At 67.3% G+C, this 16128-nt stretch overlaps 1 protein-coding gene across 4 annotated transcripts in view; it reads left to right on the top strand.

Moving 5' to 3' along the window:
• Positions 1-2027: 2027 nt before the first annotated feature.
• UNC5A (unc-5 netrin receptor A) overlaps positions 2028-16128 on the top strand; it is a 62596-nt gene continuing 48495 nt past the window's right edge. For 3 of the 4 annotated variants that reach the window (XM_037907350.2, XM_037907351.2, XM_043521243.1), the window contains exon 1: positions 2028-2214. In XM_037907350.2, coding sequence (XP_037763278.2) covers positions 2145-2214 — 70 coding nt within the window. In that variant the 5' untranslated portion in view covers positions 2028-2144. Of the gene's footprint in view, positions 2215-10535; positions 10557-16128 lie in introns of those variants that run through there. The other variant, XM_037907349.2, reaches the window with a different exon arrangement.

The raw sequence follows: 16128 nt of genomic DNA, 5'->3' as shown, positions 1-16128 counted from the left end.
TGCCCCCACCTCTTAGAAAGAAACAGCCCCCAATCTTCTCCTGTGTCAGATGCCTGGGGGGGTGTCGGCCCGTGACCTGGGACCCCAGCAGAGAATGTACTCCAGCCCAGCGCTGCCCAAGCGCCTGCCCCAGCCATTAGCCATCTCGCAGCTCAGGCTGGAGCTGGCAGCCAGAGGCTCCCCACAAGCCAATCCAGGGCGCAGGGGTCCCACCCCAGCCGGCGCTAGCCCTGCGCAAGGCACAGCCGTGGGGCGCCATGCGTGGGGCTGCACCTGCTCCCGGGAGACCAGCCCAGGGCTGCAGCACCCGCCCCAGGGAGCAGCGAGCTGAGATGGTGCCCACCTGCCTTGGCCTGCACTGTCCCCGTTCTGGTGCGTCCCTTCCCGTGCGGGGAGGGGCCCTGCTGCCCCCCCATCAGGGGACCCGTGCAAGGCAGCGCAGGTCAGCGTGCTCCGGAACACCCGGGCCAGGAAATGTGGGTTTCTATGGAAACCCCGACTCGGCCTGGCATCAGTGCTGCCCGACGGCGTGCCGTGCAGCCGGCGAAGGGGCAGCCTGTGGGGGGCAGGAGAGGGGAGTGCGGTTCCCTTCCCCACAATGGCCCAGTTTCCATGACATTTAAAGTGCAACACGCCGCAACGTTTGCTCTTTAATGCTGCTCCAGCAGGGCAGAGGGAGGCGCCCGCCGGAGGCCGGTTCCCTGCCCAGCTGCCCGGCTCAGGCTGCTCCACGGGAGAGCTGCAGCAGGGTCCTTCCCTGCCGGGGCTGCGCACGGCTGGGCCCAGGGGACCGTGCACTCAGCCATCACTGCCAGTGTGGCCTGGCTGGGGGCCAAGAGGTGTCCCTGGGGGCTCTCAGAGCAGCAGCACCTGCAGCCCAAAGGCCAGAGTCCAGCGAGAGCAGAGCCCCCAGCCAAGGCCTGCAGCCCAGGGGAAGGGTGTACTTGGGTGGGTGGATGGGTGGGGGGGTCTGGGTGTGTGGGCGGCCTCGGGGGGGCTCTACAGGCGGCATGGGGGTCTCTGCACCCATCTGTGAGCCCCCCCCCGTTGGACCCCATCATCGCCCGTGCCGTTAGCCGTGGGTAGCAGCACATGGGCGCCCGGTGCGTTTATTATCAGGCTCCCCCTCACCCCCGGCATGTGTCTGGGGTGCCCAGGCTGCTCCCTGGCATGGGTGATTGGCAGCCTCTGCTCTAGAGAAGCCCAGCCGTGGAGCTGGACCGAGACCCGGAGGCCGGGGTTGGGGGGAGGGCCCGGGCAGGTAGCTCCAGCTCCGTCGCTCCCAGGCCGGAGAAGTCAGCTCCACGGCCCCATGCTCCCCCCTGCCTGGACTGGCTGGGGCACAGAGCCGATCCCAGTGCGACTCCCCCCTGCAGGTCTCTGCTGTCCCTCTGCGTCCCACGGCCTGGCCCAGGGGTCTCGGCACAGGCTGGGAGCCCGGCGCTGGAGCTCAGACCTTGTTCTGACATTGACTTGCTCTATGACCCTGGGATCACTTGCCCTTAACTGCCTCAGTTTCCCCATCTTCACAATGGGTGCAATGGGCCTGACAGCCCACCTGGGCAGCCAGGAAGGGGTGTCTGTGAACCAGGGGAGATGGCTCCTACCTGGTACTGGGAATGAGTCTGGAGGGGCCCCGTGCCCTGATCCAGACAGAACCGAGGAGGATGTGGGGTCGGGACGGTTGTCCAGACCTGGGCGGTACCGGGGGGATGGGCCGGTTGCCCCGATCCAGGCAGTACTGGGGGGGATGGGCTGGTTGCCCTGATCTGGTCGATATGGGGGGGCGGATTCCCCGATTTGGGCTGTCCTGGGGTGTCTGGGCCGGTTGCCCCGATGTGGGCCTACCGCGGGGGTCGGTTTCCCCGATCCGGGCGGTACCGGGGGGACTGGCCGGTTTCCCGGCCGGGGGGGGGGCTCGCCCCGCACCAGCTGTTGCTCGCTGCGCTCCGCTCCGCGGCGGATCCAGTCCGCGTTTTGCAGCCCTGCCGGGCTCGCCCCCTCCGCAGCGCCGGCACCGGGCTGGGCCAGTCGCTCCCCGGCAGCTGCGGGCTCGGGACCCGCCGCCCGCTCCCCGCGAGCCCGGCCATGGGCTGCCGCGCGCCGCGAGCCCCGCGCCGGCTGGGGCGCTGAGCGGGGCGGCGATGGCCGCGGCCGCTGCGCTCTGGCGGGTCCTGCTGGCCGGATCCCTGCTCGCCGCCCGCCCGCCCGCCGGTGAGTGGGGCCGGGGGGGGTCGGGGGGGCCGGGCACGGACCCCACCTGTGCAGCCCCCGCATCGGAGAGCGCAGCCCCCGGCCAGCCCTGCGCGCCCCCCCCACCCGCGCAGCCCCCGCCAGCTCTGCCCCCCCCCCACCGCGCAGCCCCCGGCCAGCCCTGCGCGCCCCCCCCCACCGCGCAGCCCCAGGCCAGCGCTGCCCCCCCCCCCCCCCACACAGCGCAGCCCCCGCCAGCTCTGCGCGCCCCCCCCCCACAGCGCAGCCCCCGGCCACCTCTGCGCGCCCCCCCACACACAGCGCAGCCCCCGGCCACCTCTGCGCGCCCCCCCCACACACAGCGCAGCCCCCGGCCAGCCCTGCCCCCCCCCACACAGCGCAGCCCCCGGCCAGCTCTGCGCGCCCCCCCCCACCGCACAGCCCCCGGCCAGCCCTGCGCCCCCGCCCAGCTCTGCCCCCCCCCCACCGCGCAGCCCCCGGCCAGCTCTGCGCGCCCCCCCCCCCCGCGCCGCGCAGCCCCCGGCCAGCCCTGCGCGCCCCCCCCCACCGCGCAGCCCCCGGCCACCTCTGCGCGCCCGGTCCCCCGGGCCGCGCAGCCCAGCCCCCGGCCAGCCCTGCGCGCCCCCCCCCACCGCGCAGCCCCCGGCCAGCCCTGCGCCCCCGCCCAGCTCTGCCCCCCCCACCGCGCAGCCCCCGGCCAGCTCCGCGCGCCCGACCCCCCTCCGCGCAGCGCCCGGCCCCCCTCCCGCGCCGCGCAGCCCCCGGCCAGCTCTGCGCGCCGCCCCCCCACCGCGCAGCCCCCGGCCAGCCCTGCACCCTCCCCCGCCAGGTCTCTCTCCCCCCGCAACCCTCCCTGCCAGCTGTGCGCCCCCCCCCCCCCGCGAAGCCCCCCGTCAGCTCTGCGCACCCCCTCCGCTCACTGCAGCCCCCAGCCAGCTCCGCTTGTGCGCCCCCCACAGTCGCCGGCCATCCGGGGGCTCTGGACTCTCCCTGGGGCCGCGGGTTGGCAGTTGCTCTCCTGTTTCTGGTCAGTTGTGGTGCCCGGTTCTGGGTCGGGCACAAGCTGTTCGTGTCCTTGGACGCTGCACCCTGCAGCTCTGCCCGTGGCTGGCGCAGGGAACTGAGAACCGGGTGCCATGTGCCTGCCCTGCACCCTGCCAGGGGCACCTGTCCGCTGGGCACTGGCTCCGTGGAGCAGTGAGGTCTGCGGGGTCGCCCCCCCGGGGGCTGGGCTAGGATCCCGGCTGGCGCTGCTGCTGGCATGGGGGTGCAGGGCCCTGGCTGGGGTGTGTGTGTCCTGCGGGGTCCCACGTCTGGGGGGCGCTAGCGGGTAGCTGAACCCAGGGGCTGGGTGTTGGCTCCTGGCCCCACACCTGAGGCTGGCTCTGGCTGGGCACAGAGGTGGGCAGCACTGATGCTGTTTGACTTGGAGGCTTTGCCCTGGTCCCCACGGCGGGTCCCTCGGCCCCTGAGCCCCGTGGGGTAGGGCAGGCTCTGCTCCTGGGAGGTCCTGGGGCCTGTGGCACAGCAGTATTAAACCCCCATCTCTGGAGCCCCAGACCCCCATGCAGGGCCCCACACGTCTGAGCCAACGGTGACATTCCCACGGCAGAGCCCTCCAGAGCCCCAGCTCCCCCGGCACATGGCCCAGCCCCTCGCCTGCTCTGCCCCATCACTGGGCCTGTCCCCTGCCCAGCCAGAGCGATGGCGCAAGGCCCCCGGCTCGCAGCCTCCCGTGCCCTGCGCTGGCAGGACCCAGGGAGCTGAGCCCCATCCAGCCACCTCCCTGCTCCTCAGCAGCCGTGGCTCACCCAGGCTCCTGGAACGTCTCGGAGGGAGGGAGACGGAGACGCTGTTGGCAGCAAGGCCCAGCGCGGGCAGAGGCTGGGAAAACTTCCCCCAACGCGCTCTGCTGGTGCCCCTCAATCCTGACCTGCAGCCCCTGCTATCCCGGCCCTGGGCTCCCCCCACTGCTCTGCTGGTGCCCCTCAATCCTGACCTGCAGCCCCTGCTATCCCGGCCCTGGGCTCCCCCCACTGCTCTGCTGGTGCCCCTCAATCCTGACCTGCAGCCCCCTGCTAGCCCAGCCCTGGGCTCCCCCCACTGCTCTGCTGGTGCCCCTCAATCCTGACCTGCAGCCCCTGCTATCCCGGCCCTGGGCTCCCCCCACTGCTCTGCTGGTGCCCCTCAATCCTGACCTGCAGCCCCTGCTATCCCGGCCCTGGGCTCCCCCCACTGCTCTGCTGGTGCCCCTCAATCCTGACCTGCAGCCCCCTGCTAGCCCAGCCCTGGGCTCCCCCCACTGCTCTGCTGGTGCCCCTCAATCCTGACCTGCAGCCCCTGCTATCCCGGCCCTGGGCTCCCCCCACTGCTCTGCTGGTGCCCCTCAATCCTGACCTGCAGCCCCTGCTATCCCGGCCCTGGGCTCCCCCCACTGCTCTGCTGGTGCCCCTCGATCCTGACCTGCAGCCCCTGCTATCCCGGCCCTGGGCTCCCCCCACTGCTCCGCTGGTGCCCCTCAATCCTGACCTGCAGCCCCTGCTATCCCGGCCCTGGGCTCCCCCCCACGCGCTCTCCTGCTGCCCCTCAATCCTGACCTGCAGCCCCTGCTATCCCGGCCCTGGGCTCCCCCCAACGCGCTCTGCTGCTGCCCCTCAATCCTGACCTGCAGCCCCTGCTATCCCGGCCCTGGGCTCCCCCCACTCCTCTGCTGCTGCCCCTCAATCCTGACCTGCAGCCCCTGCTATCCCGGCCCTGGGCTCCCCCCACTCCTCTGCTGCTGCCCCTCAATCCTGACCTGCAGCCCCTGCTATCCCGGCCCTGGGCTCCCCCCACTCCTCTGCTGGTGCCCCTCAATCCTGACCTGCAGCCCCTGCTATCCCGGCCCTGGGCTCCCCCCACTCCTCTGCTGCTGCCCCTCAATCCTGACCTGCAGCCCCTGCTATCCCGGCCCTGGGCTCCCCCCCACGCGCTCTCCTGCTGCCCCTCAATCCTGACCTGCAGCCCCTGCTATCCCGGCCCTGGGCTCCTCCCACTCCTCTGCTGCTGCCCCTCAATCCTGACCTGCAGCCCCTGCTATCCCGGCCCTGGGCTCCCCCCACTCCTCTGCTGGTGCCCCTCAATCCTGACCTGCAGCCCCTGCTATCCCGGCCCTGGGCTCCCCCCACTGCTCTGCTGGTGCCCCTCAATCCTGACCTGCAGCCCCTGCTATCCCGGCCCTGGGCTGTCCACACCCCCGTACATGCACACGCACCCAGAGCTTTGCTGGTAGTCCCCTGGAATGGGGGTCGCTGGGCCGGGGTCCGTGTCACCGGCGGGTGCAGAGCCTGGTGTGCGTGGGCAGCAGGATCTGGGCAGGGAAGGGGCCCTGGGCTGGGTCCTGGCAGCCCACACCTGGCAGCTGCAGACAAAGGTCTGAGCTGCCTGTGTCTGGCGGGGGAATAGAGGGGCTGCGCCTTCCCTCCCATTGCGAGCTCCGGGTGGGTCGTGGCCCTGCTGCCTGCGTCCCCGGGCACCCCTCGGAGCAGGTCCCACAGGCAGGGGCCGTTCTCCCTCTGCCTGTCCACTGGCAGCCAGGCTGGGTGAGGGGACAGGGTTGCGCCAGGACCCCAAGTGGCTGCTGCCCTGTGCCTGGGGGGAAGGGATCTGACCCTGGGCCCTTCTGACCCTGCAGGTGCCCCATCCTCCCCAGGTCCACCGCCGGGGGGGAGCCTGCCCATGGCAACCCTGACACCTAGAGCGGGTGCTGCAGAGCAGGGCCCTTTCCCTTCTCTCCGGAGCCCATGGCCGGGGCAGTCCCCGAGTTTCTCTACCACAGCTGGCACCAGCGGGGATGCTGGAGCCCCAGGTGCAGGCGGCATTGCTGGGGCACCCTGGAGCCCAGTGTGGGGTGATGGCAGCAGGGCACCCTGGGGGCATTGGCATCTGGTGCTGGGCAGGGGGCCGGGGAGCTGGGGCTCGCACCCAGAGGTGGGGGGAGTCGCGAGCGTGGGGCCTCCCAAATCCCCTCACTCATCCTCGGAGGGCGGAGATGGCCCTGGGAATGGAGGCTGCAGATGCCTTTGCTTGGCCTGTTCTGGTTCTGCCCGGGTCTGTGTGGTGAGCGGGTCCCTGGCTGCTCGCTCTGCTGGGTGCGACTGACCCGTTCACCTGCCTGGCACTGAGCTGGAGGCCGCGGCTCCGCTCCGTGCTCCGGCTCTGCAGCCCCTGGCCTAGCGGCCTGCAGCGATGGAGGAGCCGGTGCTGCCAGGAGCCCAGCCCAAGAGCGGTAGCTGGGTGTAAGGATTCCCTCGCTGCTTGGCTGCACCGCAGCTGGGCTCGGCACAGGGGCACGCTCGGATTGAGTTTTCCCCACCCTGGGCGCCGTACCGACGTTGATCTAACTTAAGTGTCATCCGGGCCTCAGGCAGGGCCCTGGCACACGGCCCTCAGTTCTCCCAGCCCCTCGGCCAACGGGGAAACTGAGGCACTGACCAGCCTTGCCAAGGCCACCCAGTGAGTCAATGGTGTGACAGAGCGGGGACTGAGTGGGGTGGGCTGACCTAGGAATGTCGTCTGGTTTTACTGGGACTGCATGGGCGATGGGAGAGCAGGAAGTGACTTTACTTGAGGAACGATACCTGAGCCTGTAATCTGAGCCAGGAGGGGGGTTGGGACCAGGTGACACCTTTGCCCAGGACACTGGACAAAGGCTGGAGGAGCAGCTGAGGGGAGGGGAAGAGAGATGGCTGGAGGGGGGTTGTTTTCAGTTTGGGCTGGCTGGTGAAACGCAGGGAACCCCAAGCTCCCTGCCCCCCACAAGGACTTGACTGAGGGGTCCTGGTTGTACCTACAAGCTCTGTTTGGGACTGTGTTCCTGTCGTCCAATAAACCTTCCATTTTACTGGCTGGCTGAGAGTCCCAGGGAATCCCAGGGAGAGGGGTGCAGGGCCCGGACTCTCCCACGCTCTGTGACAAACGGGAACAGAACCCAGGAGTCCTGGCTCCTAGAGCCCTTCGCAGCCCTTCCAGCCAAAGCTCCTTGATGGCACCCACAGGAGGCTGCAGGCTGGCCTAGCTGGCACGGCCCCAGGGCGTGCTTAGCCGAACTGCCAGCCTGGCTCAGGCCTGCCTGCCGACAGCGGGCGGTGCCAGGTGCTTCCGAGGGAATGAGCAGACCAGGCCAATGCGAGTGATCCGTCCCTGGCACCCAGCCCTGGCTGCTGGCGGTCGGGCCACCCGGAGCATGTTCGCCCCTTGGAGCAGGCGCTGATCTCTGCACTGCTGTGGGTCTCTGGGCAGGGCTGGGGCGGGCGGTGACTGGTTACAGGCTTGGAGGGAGGCAGCCCACAGCGAGCTGGGGATCAGGTCTGGAGGTGGGAGTGGAGTCTGGCTCCCCATGGCAGCTCCTGGGTCTGGGGGGGCCTGTGGGCACGTCCAGGTTGGCTGCTGGGGAAGGGGCCAGGGCTGGGATTAGGATGGGGGAAAAGCAGCAGCCCCTGGCCTCCACCTGCCCATCCCCAGCGCTCTGCCCGTCTGCACCGTCCGGGACTCCAGAGCCAGGGCACTGCCCACTGACCATCCTGCTTCCTGGGCCCTTGTGGCTCCACAGGCCTGGCCTGCCAGGCACTGGGGTCCCGGCCCCCGGGGCTGTTACGCTCCCCTGGTGGGACGTGAGCCAAGCGCCGATGTGCCACCCCCTCCAGCTGCCGGTGCCACCTGAGGGGCTGAAGGTGCCTTGCGTAGGTGGCCTCTTGCAGGGGGTCTCCAGGCCCCCCCGGGTGTGGTCCTGGGGCAGACACCGCCCTGCAGAGGCTGAGTGTCCTGGAAGTGCCGGGGGGCTCAGACCCCAGGAGACCTGTCAGTGACTCTCAGTTCAGGTGCTCTGCGGGGCGCAGGCTGGGCAGGCAGCGGGCACGGGCGGCTCCCACGGGCCGGTCTCACGCCGACTCGCAGAGCAGGGCAGGGTGGCCTTGGGGCCGAGCCGGCCCTGCGGCCGGTGATTGCTGCGGCCCGGCAGCGTGGCTCTCGCCAGGCGGGGGAAGGTGCTGCGCCAGGCTGTCGGTGCACGGTAGACACAGGCTGCCCAAGGGCTGTTTGTTCTGGCTCTGTGCCACGTGGAGCTGGCTCTGAATCAAACCTCCCGGAGCCTGACAGGTGCTTGCGGGGGTTTGAGGGGGGTCTGGGCTCTGGTAACTGCCATAGCCGCTCCCAGGGCCAGGGCTGCTCTGGGCACAGCCACTTCCGCCCAGTGCCCAGTCCGGTGGCTCCTTGGTGCCGCTGTCCGGGGAGCGGGCTTGGTTCCGATCCTGGCTGCTCGGTCTGTCTGACGCCTCCTGTCGCCCCCTTACTGAGCCCCCATCCGCTGGGGTCCAGCCAGGCCCTTCGCCCCATATGGGGATCTGTGCCCACCCCCCCCAGCCGCGCCCCAGCCACCCAGAGCGGAGCCACCCACCCGCCTCTGGGCTCGGCGCTGGGGGCCCCGCGGCTGGGAGGCGAGAGCTCCCCCTGCCCCGCTCCACTGAGCTGCAGATCCAGCGGGGAGCCTTTGAGGGGCTAAGTCCTGTCTCTGTCTGAGCTTCCGTCGCCCCTGGGTCCCCGGCTGCCAGCGGCTGGGCCTGGCGCAGCGGGAGGCGGGCGCGGGCTGGTGTCTCCTGCTGGGCTGAGGCATTGGGCCATCCGACGGGCGTGGTGCTGGCTGGGGTCCCTGCCGCTCTCTGCGGGTCCGTCAGAGCCCCGGGGCATGGGATCGGGGGTGTTGCCAAGGGGGCGGTGGGGCAGGAATGCGGGTGAAGGGGAGCGGGTAGTGAGGGGGGAGGGGCCCTGCCGAGGATGCTGTTAACAGGTGCCTCCCCCCACCCCGAGGTGGCTGCATTTTGGTGGTAGGGCGCTGGTGCTGCCCGGATGGCTCCACGGGTCCATGTGAGTGCAGCTCCTGCTCCCCCGAGGCACGCTGGGAGGGGCCAGCCCCCTGCACCACCTCATCTGCCCCCTCTGGGTTTCAACAGCAAAGGGGAAGGGGGGGCACAGTGCGGGTGCTGTCACTCTGCATGGCCCAGCTCGAGTCAGCACAATGGCACATGGCCGCTCCGCGTCCGCGGCCAGGCCCCCAGCTTATTTGGGGCCCCAGCTGGGGCAGCTGTGCAGGGGAGGGGCAGCTGTGAGGGTGGGGGCAGTTTTGTTTCTCCCTTTTGTCCTTTAAATTAGAACTCCAGGAAATCCCCCCCAGGGCTTTGGGGCCTGGCGCCCGCCCCGGCTGGGGGGTGGCAGGCTCCCCTGGTGCCCTTCTCTGGCTGGGTGAGGGGGGAGCGGCCCAGCCGGGCTGCAGCAGGAGAGTGGGGGGCTCTGTGGTGCAGGCGCGAGGGGAAGCTCCGAGGTGAGGCAGGGGGGTGAAAGCCCCGGGCTGCACCCTGCCCCCAGCAGTGCCCCAGCGCCGGGCCAGGGGCTCCAGGCTGGCCCCGCCGTGCAGGCTCTGTCCAGATCCGAGATGGGCCCCAGCTCACCAGGTAACCAGGGTCTGCCCCCGCCCTGGCTAGGCCACAGGCGTGATGTGCCCCCGTGCATTACGCGGGTGCCCGGGCAGCGTGGGGGAGCGTGGCGTGAGCGTGCTGGGCCACTCAGCTCCCAGTGGGGGGCCTGGGGGCTGCACAGCTCCCCGCCCCCACGCGCAGCTGGGGCCAGAGACGTCTCCTGGCTCGGGGCCGCCCAGCCCCCAGGAGCTCAGCCCCCCTGCTCCTGCCTGCCCCCTGCAGGTCAGCGCTGGGAATGCGCAACCTCCCCCCCCTCTGGGCTGCTGTCCCCCAGCACCCTGCAGCCTCCGAGCCGGGCACAGGGGTGTCCCGTGGCAGGGTGCTTCAGAGAGCGGCCCAAGGGCAGGCGCTGTGGCTGGGCGCTGCGGCTGAGGGCGGGCAGGCAGTGCCCGGGGACAGTGGGCAGGAGCCACAGACACTGTCTGCCAGGCCCAGGGCTGGGGCCGGCTGGGCCCAGCAGAGTCGGGCACTGAGGGCTGCAGGCTGGGAGGGGGTGGGCCTGGCCCAGGGGCAGGAGCCCCCCACCCCGTGGCATGAGGGAGTCATCCCCAGCCTGGCCAGCCCCAGGACAGAGGGACTGAGGGGGTCCCCAGCTGGGCTGCCTGCCTGCCCCACGGGTCTCCTTGCTGCAGCTCCCACCAGCTCCCCTGCCCCAGGGCTCCTCCCCGCTCCACAGCCAAAGGCCCCGGGGCTCAGGGTGACCTTGAGGCTCCTGGCAGGAGTGAAGCCGACAGGAGAGCACGATCTTCGCAGTGAGTTACAGGAGCCAGAGAATTCGCTCGGCTTCCCAAAGAGCCACAGCCGAGCGCCAGGCCTGGATCGCAGGGGCTGCGGGTCGGGACTGAGGGGCACCGGCTGTGCGAGGGGGGTGCCCTGCGCTGGGATCGCAGGGGCTGCGGGTCGGGACTGAGGGGCACCGGCTGTGCGAGGGGGGTGCCCTGCGCTGGGATCGGGACTGAGGGGCACCGGCTGTGTGAGGGGGGTGCCCTGCGCTGGGATCGGGACTGAGGGGCACCGGCTGTGCGAGGGGGGTGCCCTGCGCTGGGATCGCAGGGGCTGCGGGTCGGGACTGAGGGGCACCGGCTGTGCGAGGTTTCGGTCGGTATTCGTCTCTCTGCTCCCTGATGGGGGGAGGGGTTAGCTGGCTGCTCGCCAGGCAGATGAGGGGAGCCCCATGTGGCTGGGCCCAGGGGAGCTTTTGGGGGGGATGCCGGGGGCAACCAGGGGGGCTGAGCTCTGGGGGGGGCGCAGTTGGTTGGCGCGTGGGGACCGGTGGGGGGCACACAGTGGGGACTCGCTGGCAGGGAAGCGGGTGGCGGTAATCAGACTGGGCAGTGGTTGGCAATTAGCAGGTGCAGCCTCCTGCTAATGAGCCTGAGTCCATTAACGAGGCCTGGGTGGAGGTGGCTTGTGGGGGTCACAGTGGGGCTGGCAGCGAGTCTCCCGCCCCACAGTGACCATGGTTCAAAGCGCCCTGGCAGCACAGGGGGCCGGGCGCTGTGCCGACACTCTGGCCTGGTGCTGCCCGGCCGGGGGCATGCAGGAGCCCCCCCTGCATTGCTCACGGCTTTGCTAGGAGCTGTTAGCAAAAGCTGCCTGGTGCCCAGAGGGGGAGCCCCCCCGGCTCTCCCCTCAGAGCCCCCGGCTCCAGCTCGGTGCCCCTGGCAAGCCAGTGCCTGAGGAGGGTCCTGCTCTGCCCCCAACCCCCCCATTGTCGCCGTTTTCAGGTTGTGGGGCCCAGGGCCCCACTGGAGCCGGCCCTGGGAGCGCCCGGGCCCAGACGCGCTGGGGGCTCGGGACCGGCCTGACCCACGGGCGCTGCTCCCTGGGCGACCCAGCACGCTCCAGTGGGTGCTGGTCCAGCCCCCTGCGGAGACAGAGCCCTGCCGGCACATGCTAATTGGGTGTAATGGGGAAGCGTTATCAGCTGAAATACTTAATTAGAGCCGCTCCATTGTGATGCAAAACAACCGCGGAGAAATTCACTCATCACAGTCCCTGACCGAATCCGCGCCCAGCCCCTGCGCTGGCTGCTCAGCCCCCTCCCGCCTCGCCCAGCAGGGGGCGCCCAACGACTCCACTTCTGCCGGCCCCAGCAGGGGCGCTGTGGGGAGTGGGGTGGGGAGCCGGACGCCGGCTGGGGGTGCTGGCTCTGGGGGTGCTGGCTGTGGGGAGCGGGGGGTGCTGGCTCTGGGGGTGCTGTGGGGAGCAGAGCAGGGGTGCTGGCTCTGGGGGTGCTGTGGTGAGCCGGGGGTGCTGGCTGTGGGGGCTCTGTGGAGAGCAGGGCGGGGTGTTGGCTCTGGGGGGGCTGTGGGGAGCCGGGGGTGCTGGCTCTGGGGGTGCTGGCTGTGAGGAGCGGGGGGTGCTGGCTCTGGGGATGCTGTGGGGAGCAGGGCAGGAGTGCTGGCTCTGGAGGTGCTCTGGGGAGCCGGGGGTGCTGGCTGTGGGGGTGCTGTGGGGGGTGCTGGCGCTGGGGGGAGTGGAGGGTGTGACAAAGTCGGACTGTTCTTAATGTTTCCTCTGAATATTGTGGGGGTGCCTCAGTTTCCCCTATGCAGTTCTTAAGTATCTAGGGGGTGGGGTAAGGGTGTATGATCGTTGCAGAGCCCTAGAGGGCAGGCGTGTGCAGGGGTCTGGACACAGAGAATGGCCGACACCCTGTGTGTCCTGCAGACAGGCTGCTCCCAGAGAGGAGACTTCCCCAGGGTCCTGCCTGGCTTCATGGGGAGCAGTTCCAGAGCATCGCCCGGGGACTCCGTGACAACTGGTGGTAGCGGTGGGATGTACTGCACCCCGTGGATGGCACTTCCTGCAGTAAGTGACTGGGGAGCAGTAAACCAAGGGGGATTGACGAGGACCAGACATGCTGAAGGCTCAGAGAGGAGCGGTTTCGGGGGGCAGTTAACCTCTGGGAGTGTGTGACCAGGGAGAGATATGGACTTTTGCAGTAACAGGGTTCCCCTGGGGATTGCAGCGAGCGGTCCCAGGGGCGGAGGAGTCTGCAGCTTGACCCTGGCAAGAAGTGGTGACCTCGAGAAGGGCTGGCACCCTAGGGGTTCTCCCTGGAAAACATGGGGAGGTGAGAGCACACAGGCCTGTGAGTCCACAACAACTTGGGAAGAGCGGAGTGATGGCCTGTCACCGTCTCCTTAAGAAGGACATTTGTAACCCTGTGCAGAAAGGAAGGTAGAGCATTGGGAAGTTCACCAAAGCGCAGTTCATCGTGCAGCTGGAGGAGGATGACCGCTCGAAGGAACAGATTTCTGACCCAAATGGGGCTATAGCAGGATCTGGGAGCAGCTGGAGTGGTAGCCAGGCATCGCCAAGACTCCTGTCTCCGACCAGACGAGGGTCTTCACAATCGGGTTCCCCATCCAGGGATCGGAGACGGACAGGATTGGAGCTGAGTCCGAGAGAGCAAGAGGACTGTGAGAGACAGCGAGAGCCCGAGAAAGAGCTGCAGAAGCAGCAGCAGCATGAACTGGCGGTGGGGGAGCGGAGAGGCCTAGGGGACCTCCCAGGGTGAGTGGAGATAGACCCTGGGGGGCCAGTTCCGCAGGGAACCTCGAGACTAAATTGCTGCCCCTGGTTAAGGGGGAGGGGGGGATGTGGATGCCCACCTCACTGCCTTTGAGCAGGCTGGAGATTTGAACCAGGGGGACCCTGCAGAAAAGCCCTGGTGTCTAGCTCCCTTGCTGGGTCCCAAGGCCATAGACTCCGTCAGCCAGATGGGTGGGAAGGTGGACAGGCTCCCACTCCTGACCCCAACCTATATGTCTCGGTGGAGTCTCCGGGGGTTGGGCCCCTCGGACCCCCAGTGGGAGCGAAAGGGGATGGTCAATGGGGAGACATTCCTGGGACGGCGAGATCCTGGGACAGAGAGAACTGGTGTCAGGCCCTGGGTGGTGCAGCCTCAGATGCTGAGGGGCTGTGTGAGCTGGGTGAGGGTCCCAGGGACGAAGCCCCTCGCTCTGCCTATGGCCCAGATCCCTGTGCAGACCAAGGAGGGGTGGGGCTGGCTGGTCGTTGGGGTTCTCCAGGATACCAGCTGCGAGACCCTGTTGTGGGGTGACTGTATTTCTTTGGGGCAGGATCCAGGCCCTGCTCCGGTAACTGCCGAGGGTTTGAATTTGAATCCAGGGAACCAATCAGTGGAGAGGGAAATGGTCAGTGAAAATGCAGATGACCTGGCTGGCAGCGGGGAGTAGCGGCTAGGCTTGGGCTACCTGCCTGCCTGCAACCAGACCCCTGGGGCTGGGTGGGACAGAGAGATGCTCCCCGCCCCCTTGCACACCGGAGAGGGGGGCTCAGGCTGGCTCTGATGCAGTGAGGAAAGCAGGGAGCTCGCTGCCTACCCCCCCTGGGACAGCAAGGGCAGCGCTGAGCACAGTGGGAGCTGAGACCCCAGCTGAGTGGGGGGAGACATGGGCAGGGCAGGGGATCTGTGGGGAGTGGCAAGGTGCTTGGTAAGGAAAGTTTGGATGAGCCTAGGCAGCCTTGTGAGCTGATGGCTGTGTCTCGTCAGCAGTGTGGGAAGGCGAGGAGAGTGGAAGATGGGTGTCCCTGGACCTTACCTGTTAGCTGGGTGGAGAAGTGTGACAGTGAAGGAAACGTGCCTGTGTCTGTCAGGGGTATTGACTTGCCTGTGGAGGGAGCTACCCTGATCTCCAGGCAGTTGTCTGTGACCAGCCTTGTGTGCTGGGACCAGGGGAATGAGATCCCAAGCTGTGTGTCTGGGAAAGGAGAAAGTGTGTCCGGCTCTTCTTTGTCGGTGGAGCAGACAGAAGGGGCCTTGCAGCCTGTGATGGTTGAGAATGGTGCAGTTGTCTCAGAATTGGTTCTGGATTCAGCTAAAGCCCAGGAAGGGAAGGGTCCTAAGTTTGTGTCTGCTCGGGAGAATGGCCCTGTAACTAGGTCGCATCCAGTTAGTGTATATGTAAAATCCCAGAGACCAGACAATTCTGGTGCTTGTATTTTGCCTGTTGCTCGTGTGTGGCTGGGAAAGGGTGTCGCAACTCTGTCTGATCAGGGTGAGATCCTAGCCAGGGCACAAGGAGAGCATGAAGGTGATTTGATTGTGTTACCTACTGAGGGTGTGGAAACCTGCAGCAAGAAGGAAAAGATTCCTGAACTTGTGTGTGGCAAAGGGAAGGCGAATTCTTCTTGACCTTTTATCTAGGAAGTCTGTGAGTTTGCCTGAAAGGGGATTGTGTAGGAATCTGCCGGATGGGCCAGAGGTAATTCTGGATGTAAGGGAGACCCAGAAAGAGTCTGTCGTTGCTCAGGAAAGTGTTCCTCTAGAGCAAGCCCTAGCTGAAGAGGGTAAGGGCAGAATTTCTGTGAGGGGTGAATTGTTGCATAGAAAAGCCCTGGGGAAAGGAATCCTCATAGAGTCTTTGCAAGCAGTTTACTGCCACTGAAGGGTGTGAAAGTGATTTAATCAAGAAAGTTTCAGTTCCTAACAGCCAGAAATTTTCTGTTGTGAATGGATCCACTGACTTTCCTGTTGAAGGATCCAGTGTGGATAGCTTTGAGAAGGCCTCAGATGGAGTGAAAGCTGTTAAGAAAGTTAAACAGTCCGATAACCAAGTGGCTGTGTTGGGCCAGCTTGTTGGGGAGACAAGGTTGTTGAGAAAGGGATGTCTCGATGTTAGTTCTGTAAGTGAACAGTATGTGGCCCAGGTCAAGATGGGGGCTCTTAACCAAGAGAGCCCAAATTGCAGCCCTCCAGACCGGAGCGCTGGGAGAAGACCCAGTTTGAGCCCGGGGGTTTTGGGGTGGCCAAAGGGCACGGGCCGCATAAACCTTCCCACATGCGGCATGAGAGTGTTATTGACCACCCCCGACCTAAGGGAGGGCGTGAAACTGGAAGGGCCTGGTGTAACTCCCATCAAGGAATGGGAGAGATGCTGGGGCATCCATGGGAACGCTGGTGGCTTCGAACTTCCCCAGGTCACCGGCTAAAGTGACCCCGCTCAGTTCGGTCTTGAAGGGGGGAGAGATGTGACGAAGTGGGACTGTTCTTAATGTTTCCTCTGAATCGTGTGGGGGTGCCTCAGTTTCCCCTATGCAGTTCTTAAGTATCTAGGTGGTGGGATAAGGGTGTATGATCACTGCAGAGCCCTAGAGGGCAGGTGTGTGCAGGGGTCTGGACACAGAGAATGGCCGACACCCTGTCTCCTGGCCACTGATGGCCGGGGCCCTTCCCCCCTGCGAGGTGAGAGCTAAAGGGTTGGAGAACAAAGGAATCAGGTGACCTCCTGGCCCGGGAAAGGGACAAAGCCCAGAGGAGGGGGGGCTGGAGGGAGTTTCAGTTTGGGGCTGGCTGGGACATGGAGTGAAGGGCAGACGGGGTTGTCTGGCTCACGGCCCCCCAAAATGGACCCAGCTGAGGGGTCCTGTTCTC

This window comes from Chelonia mydas, chromosome 8 (genome assembly GCF_015237465.2).
Source record: "Chelonia mydas isolate rCheMyd1 chromosome 8, rCheMyd1.pri.v2, whole genome shotgun sequence".
Classification (NCBI taxonomy): domain Eukaryota; kingdom Metazoa; phylum Chordata; order Testudines; family Cheloniidae; genus Chelonia; species Chelonia mydas.
The sequence above is the reverse complement of the archived record's forward strand: the minus strand, read 5'-3'. Positions and strand labels throughout refer to the sequence as shown.